At 30.4% G+C, this 11,160-nt stretch overlaps 1 protein-coding gene across 2 annotated transcripts; it reads left to right on the forward strand.

The window, feature by feature from the left end:
* Positions 1-4,357: 4,357 nt before the first annotated feature.
* Positions 4,358-9,415, forward strand: LOC137806420 (filament-like plant protein 7). Of its 2 annotated transcripts, none has more exons than XM_068606537.1 (6): positions 4,358-4,576; positions 5,377-5,486; positions 5,647-5,794; positions 5,967-8,184; positions 8,304-8,364; positions 8,672-9,415. In XM_068606537.1, the coding sequence occupies exons 2-6, from the start codon at positions 5,388-5,390 to the stop codon at positions 9,176-9,178; spliced, it is 3,033 nt and encodes a 1,010-aa protein (XP_068462638.1). In that variant the 5' UTR covers positions 4,358-4,576; positions 5,377-5,387; the 3' UTR covers positions 9,179-9,415. The 2 variants fall into 2 exon arrangements, with proteins under 2 accessions (XP_068462638.1, XP_068462639.1); XM_068606538.1 differs by having other exon boundaries at positions 4,404-4,576; positions 6,048-8,184.
* The last annotated feature ends 1,745 nt before the right edge of the window (positions 9,416-11,160 follow it).

Genomic DNA, 11,160 nt, shown 5'->3' on the forward strand with positions numbered 1-11,160 from the left:
CTTTTGATGACATCCTTAAAGACTTATATCGTGTGAGAATCCACCTAAGTGACATTTCAAGCTTAGTAATGAAAACATTGTTTACATGTCTTCTTCGCTAGTTTAGGCGTTATTTACATAAATTAGTTACAATAGTTATGTCGTATAAATAAATAAAAAAATTAACAATAGTTTTGTCAACTAAGAGTTGTTGTCCAGTTGAATAATATAAAACTTAGTTGAGCGAGAGTTCATTAAAAACAAAACTTTAAGTTGCAATCTATGTTTTATAGTGAATTTTGTTATGAATGTAGTTGAAATTCGTTAACATTTCAATTGAATTGCACTATATATTTTTGTGTGTGATTCTTTTTATTCTACCTTAGTTTATATATTTTTGTGTGTGATTCTTTTTATTCTACCTTAATTTACCCTCCAACAATTTTCTTTTATGTGTTATTATTTGGTCGTTTGTGTGGTAGAAACTTCTATAGTAAATTTGTTTTGAGTTATTTCAAAACAACTAAAATGTCAAATTCTTTAAAATCTAATTTAAAAATAATTGAGAAGATGAAGGAATAATTTAAACATTAATTTTATGGAGGGGTGTGATATTAGCCGAGTTTATACCTAAGTGTCAAATTCACTGTATAGGTACGTTGGTGAAGTACCTTTTAGAAGAAGCAAAGAGAAACCCGTTCCGCCATAATTTTCTTCTTTTAATTCTCCCTTTGCAAAAAGAAAATGATAAACAAAAACCCTTTGTGACAAAGCATGCATTTCATGATTTTCAAAGTCAAAAGTATGATTGTTTATGTTCTTCACTTTTTTAAAGTTTATTTATTGCCATAGTAGCTTAACGTTGGAGGCAAAATGAAGAGTAAAAACATGGTAGTAACAGTTAATGAGCAATGCAATGAAACAATAACTAAAAGTAGCTAACATTTCTACCATAAAAAAATAAGTTTATAGACTAAATCTTTGTTATAATCAATCATTACATATAAAATATTATTCATTTTAAATTTTAATCTCAAAATTCCATCGTAATTTATTTTTAAAAAAATATTTCAAATATAAACTATCTATAATCTTAATTTCAAACAATTGAAACTAAATTCAACATAAAGTATAAACCATAAAGTATAAACCCTAAATTATATTTAACATAAAACATTATGAAACAACTAAGGAACAAGAAATGGTTGGTTAAACATTTGTCAACTCTCTTTTTCTTTTGTGTGTTCCGTTGGGCATGGGTCACATTCATAAGCAAAAGGAGAAGAAAAAGCTTTCATAGAAATCATCAATATTCTCGTAGATTTTCATGATTAAAGGGTTGGTTTTGATGGCAGTGTTACCATTTAATTCCCAATTAAAGATTATAAGATTAAGAAATTTGTTCAACCGGATCAAAGAAAAACAATTATAATTTTTAATAAACTTTAATCGATAATAAATAATGTAAATAATAGTGGGAAGTATTTCTCTTTTTTTTAATATTATGTTTATTAATGATAAAAAATTAGTATTATCATTTATTACAAATTATCGTGCATAATAATTTTTTCGACATATTGTCTCCCATGTAAAAGCTTAATTTTACAAAAAACTGTCATGTATTTGCGCTTTAATATTTTTCTACTGTTATAAATATTATTTAATTAAAAATAAATAATTATTACATATTTACATTGATGGTGTATATTCTCTATTAATAGATAATATTGTTAGCATAAAAAGATATATCTTAGAATATCATATTAATATTAGAATATTGTTAGATTGTCCAAAAAGCTCTAGTTGACTCACGAAAATATGTAGAGTCTAAAAGAGAAGATTAAACTATTCTTATAAGAATGTATGTTAAATTTAGTGTTATAATTATAAGAAAAGTATATTTAGAAGAAAAGATAATTTATGATGTGATCCTATAGCAAGAAGATCTATGTTACAATAAAATGAAGTTACTACAAGAGTTCAAGAGATGTGAAATAAAAAAAGACTTAAAAATAAAAATAAAAATGCAGAGGATATTAGAAGAAAATATGAAAAATATTTTTCTTAGTATTTTCTTTAACTTTTTTGTGAATAAAAATATAGAAAATATGTTTTCATTCTTTCAAGAGTAGAATTTTAACACACTTAGTTTGAACATAAGGTTATTTCTAAAGAATAAAGACTTTGATTGGCAAATTTTGTTCACTAACTAATCAAGCCTTACACTCTTCTTATTCAATGCAGAGTTCTTGTTTGAAAAGGTATATGCACTAACTAAACAAGTTCTAAACTTTTTATATTCATTAGCTAGCCTAGGTAAGAGTGCATCATCTCACTTTTAACATGACTATATATGGAATAAGTAATTGTAGAGATTTTCTCTCAACCTTTATGAGTTATTTTTTAGGTATATTTCTCATTTCATTTTATCTTGAATTTTCTAAATACAAGTGGTGATTTTCCTTGTGCACTTATCTTTCTTTCAGAAAGTGGCATGTTTCTTCATATCTTTCCTCTTAGTGTATTTTGTGGCTCTTAATTTTCTAAGTGTTCTTACATTCTTATCTTATAAATTGAACCATACAAATCATGAATCCATGGTTTTTAATCATTTTCACCAATTGAATTTGATGTTATTGGTTTCTATTGCATAAGCTTAATTGAATCTACATTTTAATCAGTTCAAACTTCTTTTAATCTATTTCTTAATTGAATTAGCCAAATATAATAGGATGTTGATGGTTCATAATTGATTGAAAGTCATATTTGTTAGATTCTAACTTCTAACACACAAATAGACATTAATCAATTTATACATAGCAAGTTAGGTGCTATACAGAACAGTGTGTAACCTAAAAGACTACCAACCTTTACTAAAGTTATGACATATGAATAAAAGATCTACACACAACCGTCAATGATCATATTCAAAACACTTATAAATAGAAGTCAATCAAAGTAAAACCAACAAATGTTCCTATGTGAAATTATACTAAGTGTTGTTTAAGTTGATTAGTGTTACTAAGTGTAATTTCTTTAGATCGTCTAGTTGACGTAAAATAAATAGTGATCTTTCATTGTAAATTCTTCACTTTTGTGAAGTTCTCTCAAGCAAGGAATGTTTATTTTTATATCCTCTCTTGAGACTTATCCTTATATCTTCAAACATCATCTTTCTTTGTTGTAGTCAAAATTAACGATTATAAAATACTTATGAAAGTTAGAAATAATTTAATGTCTAAAATTACTTGTGATCTTATTTTAAAAGGAGATAAAGAAGGTAATCAGGGGTGACTTTCTTAGTTTTTGTAAGAAAAAAATAAAAGTGAAACGATAATTGTATAATATTCATATATACAATTATTTAAGAGTTTCTTAAAGAATAATTGAATGTAACTAAATTGGAATTAAGCAATAAAAAAAATACTCGTACAATATTTATATTATACAACTTAATATTGCATTCTTATTTATTATTTAATTACTAGCGTATCAGACATAATTCGAAGTAATTCGATTCTTACTTATTTCACATTGAAATGGAGATGAAATCATTTTTCATTCATGCAAATCCACTCATAGATTCAAAATTGCACATATTAATAAATCAGCAAAGACCATTTATTTATTTATTCTAACAACAATTTCAAATCAGTTTGTGTCTGTTTGGTCACTTGCTCAATCTAAATAGAAGTATTGTCACTCAACCAACTTTTAGGCATTAAGGATATGTTCTCGGGAAAGAGAAAAAATACCTTTCTTTGTTTACTATTATTATACGATATTTTTGTGTGTGGTGTTTGGTTGATTAGTAATTTTTGAACAGATTCTGCACAGAATATATTTGCAATTATTGTGGAGTAGAAACAAATATAAAAAAAAGGATGTTGTGGTACAAGAATATCTACACTAGTTTCATATCATTATTTCCTCCGAAGCTGGAGAAGATTTAACAGATAGCTAGACATTATGACCCACCTCTACCACTTCTGCTCAATTTCATCACTTCTCTTTCACTCCATCCAACATTCACAACTCACTTTCACTTTTCTTTTTATATCTCATTTTTAACCTTTTGGTTACATCATATTAGTAAAAGTGCTCAAAATTCTTCCCATCAAAATCCGATGATATTTTTTCATAAAAATTAATTATATATAAAACTAATTGTTTCAACAAATATTCTTAATATCATTTTTTATTCATTTATAATTATTTAATATCGACTAAAAATTCTTCTCCTCAAAACTTTATGATTTTCCACACAAAAATTACAAACCAACTCACATTACTTACTTTTTTTTCTCACCAATAGTTTCGAACATTTTTTCCACCAAACCTTCCATAGATATTTTGACCCGAAGGATTTTTAACCTTTGAGTCCTTTTTAATAGGATAATACAAATATATATATATATACCTTTGAGACAAGGATTCGTAGGTGTCGGTGCAAAGGGTAAGCATCCTATGACATCCGTTGGGATTTTTCTCATGACTTATCTGTCTGTTCTTTTTCATTCACCTCCAACTCCCATTGGTAGCTAGTTGGAGTTTTAAGAGTGCTTTTTTAACTCTTGTTCATGCTAAGTTCTGCCAGGTACAACAACCTTTTTTTTCTTCCCTTTCAATTGTTCTCATTATCTTAATAATGTGTTTTCTGCTGCTTTTTATACACTGTTTTCATCTGCCATGAACACTGGGTATGATTACCATTTTACTAACATTAGCTTAGAACTGTATGGAAAGACCAAAGTAAACACCAATTAATGCAGAAACGTGGACGTGTGAAAACATGTATGTATGTTAGTCCAAGTATCCATGTTAGATAATTCAACATTATCAACTGAGTTTTGAATTTCAGCACGAAGAAAAACAAAAGGAATGGGTATTGAGTGCTAGATTTCATTGGTGGGTCTTAATAATTTCAGAATATTAACAGAACGAAGATCACTGAAGCTGATAAAGTTCTTACAGTATATTTAGGATCCCATTCGATTAGATTTAAGCACACTTCTTTTTTGCACTCGTAACAATTCTTTTGAGTTGGTTTTTACTTTTTGGCAATTCAGAGCTAATTACCGCTTCATCCAGTCAAAAGGTTAACCACAAAGGATGAACTTTCACAATGATTCAAATGATTGATAAGATGTCAGTAAAACTGTTGAGCAACACTGTAGTTTTTCTCGCTTATCTTCAAATTATTTTAATGGGTGGAATGAATCTTGAACTTCGTGCACATGTAACCTGAACCCATATTTCTTTGGTTTAGTCTTTTTTTTTTTTCTGTTGTATTGAAACTTTTAGGATCAGATAGAGAAACCAGTGCAGGAAAATAAATTACTTTTATTGATTGTTACCATTCAATAGCATGAAAATTTTGTCTTGGTTCTTGAATAGTACCTGAAATCATGAACCACAAGCCGTGGCTTTGGAGGAAAAAATCTATGGAGAAAACAATCTTGGCAGGGGACAAAGTTGTCAGTCCTTCTAGACCCATTGAAGAAGAGGTACTCAAAGTTTGGTTATCTATTCTCTCTTTTTTTCATTTTTCTACAAATCATCAGAAATGTTGATTACTCCCTGCTTAGTTTTGCCGAGGTGTTGATACTGGATCTGAATTCATACAAAAAATGCTTGATCTGACAGACGGTAATCTATCTTTTTCAGGTATACAAACTTCCATTAACTAAAGAATCTGGATCGGAAAGATCATCAAAAAGTCTGAATGAGAAGTTGGCAACAGTCCTTCTTGATTCTCATTCTGGAGATGACCCTTTAGCAAAACATGTCCAAAAGTCTCAACAGGAAATTAAAGGTATCTTATTGTCACATTTTCCTCCACCTTCTTTTACCACCATTATGGTGCTTCTTTAGTGATTTCTTTTTTAATGAGTGTTTTCTGCTCATACCCTCATCTTCCTACACGATTTTGATTCTTATCTTTCAAATCTTTTGATTAAAAGTATATATATAAATATTATATATAGGCAAGGACAAGACAAAACAGGAAGTAAAACCTGTTAAAGACTTCAATGAAAAAGCGTCTACTGTGACTGTTTCTCCTGTAGATGCAACATTGAAGGAACATTTGCAGCCACCAAGCTGTGTTCAAGAAGAACAAGAGAAAAAATTGAGTGGCGTCATTCCAAAGATATCAATAGAGGATGAGAAGATTCAGAAAGAATTGGAAGAGAAATTGAGGAAAACAAGTAAAATGATAGATGACCTAACTGCCGAGAATACTCATCTTGCTAATGCCTTGCTAACCAAGGAAAAATCAATTGGGGACCTAGTAAAATGTAAGCAAGAAGCAGATGCTGAGTTTAGTACATTGATGACTAGGTTAGACACCACAGAAAAGGAAAATTCTTTCCTAAGATATGAGTTTCACGTGCTGGAGAAGGAACTTGAGATCCGGAAAGAGGAGACAGACTATAGCCGTCAGTACGCAGATGCCTCTCATAAACAGTACCTTGAGTGCTCTCAGAAAGTGTCATATTTAGAAGCTGAGTCTCAAAAACTCCGTCTTATGCTACAAAAAAGATCACCTGGTTCTGCTGGTGTGGTGAATATGAAGAATGAAGTTGGAATGATGAGAAGAAGAAAGTCAAATTCCAACAGGGAATTGATCTACAAAGACAATGATGCTGATGTATCTGAGAAAAGTTTCTCCTTAATGATGAGACGCTTGCAAGATCTGGATGAGGAGAACAAGGCTCTCAAAAGAATTTTAACCAAGAAAAACTCTGAACTAGAATCTTCAAGACTTATGTATGCTGAAACAGCTTCCAGATTATCACAGGCTGAGATTCTACTTAGAAAGGTTTCTGAAAATCAGAAGTGTGTGGAGCTATCTCGGTGTTATCCCACATCAAATGAACTTCCTTTGATGTCAAACTGTGACATTTATAGTGATGATGAGGCTATCTCTTCTGGATCCTGGGCGAATGCTCTTATTTCAGAACTTGAACATTTAAGAACTTCAGAGGCTAAAGTTCGTAAGAGCAGTAAAGCCACTGAAGTTTCAGACATGAGTTTCATGGATGATTTTGTTGAGATGGAAAAACGAGCTATAGTTTCTATTGATACACCTAAAGGAGGATGCTTCTCTGATATAAGTGGTAGGGAGCTAGTGCCAGTTGAACAAGATCTTCTTGGCTTCAGTGAGAGGAAAAAGGAGATCCAATTCAAACATACAACTGAAAAATCATTTGACTGGCTTCAGATTGTTTTGAATGCAATCTTAGAGGAGAAAATCGTATCAAAACGAGGTCTTCATGAACTGTTTTATGACATAAAAATTGCTTTGGATTGCATGAATCATCCAACTGCTTGCAAACCTGATACAGAAGCAGAAAACAAGCAACGCCTCAATTCTAATTTGAGAAAGTCAATCCACAGGATTATCAACCTCATTGAAGGTATTGCTCCCAAGTCATTTATGTGCAACAATTGTCCAGATTGCTTGGGGGAGAATAAGCATTCAGACATATCCCAGTCACCAACACCCAAAGACTATTTTGTTCATGTTTTCCAATGGAAAGTAACAGACTTAAATCCTCTCCTGCACCAACTTGTTCACACCTGCAAAGATTTGTTGACAGGGAGAGCTGACTTTGAAAATTTTATTGGGGAAGTAGCATTTGCTTTGGACTGGAGCGTTAATAACTGTGCCACCTCCACAAATGCTGCAATTGCGAGGGATAAGATCAAGAAGCATTTTAGCAGTCATTTTTCACAAAATGAAAATAAAATAGATGACGAAGATAAACAGTCTTCTCAATCAGCTTCATATGTATATCTAGAAGATCAGTGTGAGCTCTTGAACACAAAGAATAGTCAGTGTGATCTCCTTGAAGATATTAGAAAGTTAAAAGATGACTTGAGGAATGCAAAAACTGCGAAGAAAGACTTGGAACAAAAGCTGATGTCAGTAACTGATGAGAGTCAGAACTTGACAAAACAATGTCAAGGAGCACAGAATAACATCAGAGGTTTAGAATCAGAAATAGAGACACTGAAAGATCAGATTGAGAAACAAAAGATCGTAAATGAAGATCTTGATACACAGCTTACAATGGCCCAGGCCAAGTTAAATGACATTTTTCAAAAGTTTTCGTCTTTAGAAGTTGAATTAGAGGATAAAAATAACTCCTGTGAGGAATTAGAAGCGACATGTCTAGAACTTCAACTCCAATTGGAGAGGTAAAGATTCTATTCTTTTCCTCTCTTACAAGTTACCTGGTTTCTAATCCCACTACAATTTTCTTTAGCCATGCATGCACTATGAATCTGACTTTGAGAACATGAAAAAATATTTACAGCATTGCAAAGAAGGAATCTCCAACATATGGCAGATACGAAGTAGAAAAGATATACCAAACTGTAAGTAGTTCAACTCCCAGCTAATTCTATATGTATCATGTATGACTATGACACTGTTATCTTAAACTGTTATCATTGACTCTGGTAGGTTCTGTACTTTGCAAGGGCATGCATTCTTTTGGCATTATCATTCATCAATTTGAATCAGAAATGAATAACTCATGCATATTTGTTATAAATAATGGATGGGTTGGAATATCAACTGATGATCTATTCATTAACAACAGAAATTACTTCTTATACTCATGTTCCTTTTTGAAGGGTAATTCTATCAACTTTTGAACACTTAAATAAATATGTAATTCAGGGCTGGGAGATCACAACAGCTTCATCAAAGTTGGCAGAGTGTCAAGAAACCATCTTAAACCTCGGGAAACAACTCAAGGCACTTGCTTCATCTAGTGAAGTCTCAATTTTTGACAAGGTTGTCTCCACAGCTAGTACTGTGGCCAATCCAACCCAGAAGAAGAACTTGATCAAACGATCCTCTCTACGCAATCAAATGCAAGCTGAGGATGAAGCTAAAGGAATTATCTATAAGTCTGTCCAAAATGAAGAAAGTAGGAGAGAAGAAGATGTGCAGATGCCACCCCTTGTTCAATCTGAAACCGAAAACTCTTTGCAAAGTCCTAATAACTTGGTTAATTCTCCAGAAACAAGTCTCACTTCAGAAAAAAATGAAAGAAGCAAAGGCACAGGATCAATGGCAATGGTGGCCGGTAAGAAACAAGTAGGCTTTGGTTTTCTGAGAAAACTGCTGTCAAGACAGAAGAAAGGGAGGGCTAAGGGAACCAAGTTATTAGCCAAAGCATGACTAAGAAGGATCTTGCACAGAATATTAAGACATGCTTATGCTATAACATGTTTTTTGTGTTTTGTTAGATTCTAGTGTAACATAACATGTTTAATCCGTTTTCTTTGATTGGAGATGATTGAGGTTGGAAGTTGAAAGCAAAGGTTTGGTGTTGTAAATATAACTGATGTAAATATGTGTATGGAATGTTTTTTTGTTTGCTTTTATTATAAGATGATATTGTTTCCTTTTTACAAACAGCTCAAATTCTGTTCAAATAACTTAAATCATTGATATAATTTTTAGTTTTTTTTAGACAACTGCAATTTTAATTTTAATTTATGGAAATGGATAAATTTTTAAGAAAATTTACCCAAGTGAAGTAAGTCCTGTTTTTTTAAGTATGTATTTAAAATAAATTGTGCTTTTTCATTTGACAGAAACATTTTTTTTAAATATATTTTTATAATTTAATTAATGGATTAAAATTTAAATATTATATTTTTCAAGATAGTCACATATATTTTTTTTAATCAATAAAATTCACTTATATAATTTTAATAATCAAAACATCCAAGAAAAAAAACCTCAAAATAAAAAAAATATATACTTATGTAAAATTTAAGAAAGCACACAAAATTTGAAAATGTATAAATTAATCTTTTTAATTTATTAATCAAATTATTATAAAAAATCTATAAAAAAAATGCTTATATAAAAATTTTAAAAAAATATAAAAGATTTAAAATTTTCATTAATCAAATTATTAAAAAACATTTAAAATAAATAAATAAATATATATAAGGTTTTTTTTTCACAACTTTCAACTACATGACATTGTTTATTAAGTCTAGGTCAAGTAGTTTCTTTCTAAAGTTGAGTAAAACAAAAGTTCTAACACAATTTATTGCAGGACTGACGCTTTTTCAAAAAATTTGTAAACAAGACATTTTGCTTTTTTCAGAAAATTTGTAAAGAAGTTGTTTGAATGCAATAGTCTAAGTGTGTGAAACAACATTAGGTGTTTTCTACAAAGGATGAACATTCTGTGGATGCATAAAATAAACATTTATAACTATTTGATGTGTATCATGAAATGCTTTAAAGTTATCGTCTATCAAACAAAGTATACTTATTTTTTAATTAAAAACTTATTTGACAAATATAAAAGTTTGTATTTGTCCAAGCAAAAGCTTATCAGATGAAGTAAGTATGTGTATGTTTATCCAAGAAAAAGCTTATCAAACAAAATATATTTATTGTCTGTTCGAGCAAAAACTCATTATATGAAACCTATAACCAAACCTCTTGTGTATGTTTGTTCGGACGAAGTCTTTGCATCGATTGAGATTTTATGCTTATAAAATCATGTTTTATACTTTGTTGTTAAGCACATAATCAAAACTAAAGGTAAGGTCTATTAAATGTTGATCTAACAAAAACTAAGGAAAGTCACTAAAACATTTTCACTTGAGTGAAACTATTTCGTGCAAGCGAGACCAACTTTCTTCATATTGAAATCTTCTTATTACCTAAGCGAGAAACAAAGCTCCAACAAGAATGCACTTCCTCAAAAACATGTTTAAAGTAATGTGAATATTTTTTTTAGGATGTTTTCTAGTATGGTTGAACCCAAGAGAGAAACATGTGAAAATGAAGACGAGAAGGGTAGAATGTTCATATTCTTTGTTGGTTCACGTTTTGGATGTGTTTAATGGTTGTCACGAGTAGTTAAATCTCTTTTGGGATCTAACAAAAACTAAGGAAAGTCACTAAAACATTTTCACTTGAGTGAAACTATTTCGTGCAAGCGAGACCAACTTTCTTCATATTGAAATCTTCTTATTACCTAAGCGAGAAACAAAACTCCAACAAGAATCCACTTCCTCAAAAACATGTTTAAAGTAATGTGAATATTTTTTTAGGATATTTTCTAGTATGGTTGAACTCAAGAGAGAAACATGTGAAAATGAAGACAAGAAGGGTAGAATGTTCATATTCTT

This window comes from Phaseolus vulgaris, chromosome 3 (genome assembly GCF_000499845.2).
Source record: "Phaseolus vulgaris cultivar G19833 chromosome 3, P. vulgaris v2.0, whole genome shotgun sequence".
NCBI lineage: Eukaryota > Viridiplantae > Streptophyta > Magnoliopsida > Fabales > Fabaceae > Phaseolus > Phaseolus vulgaris.

What these genes read in the sequence shown, in the direction of transcription:
- LOC137806420 (XM_068606537.1), top strand. Translation starts at nt 5,388, where the DNA reads ATGAACCACAAGCCGTGGCTTTGGAGGAAAAAATCTATGGAGAAAACA. An exon ending in CTAGACCCATTGAAGAAGAG is followed by an intron (nt 5,487 to 5,646) that starts GTACTCAAAGTT and finishes TATCTTTTTCAG; the next exon opens with GTATACAAACTTCCATTAAC. An exon ending in CTTCAACTCCAATTGGAGAG is followed by an intron (nt 8,185 to 8,303) that starts GTAAAGATTCTA and finishes AAATATTTACAG; the next exon opens with CATTGCAAAGAAGGAATCTC.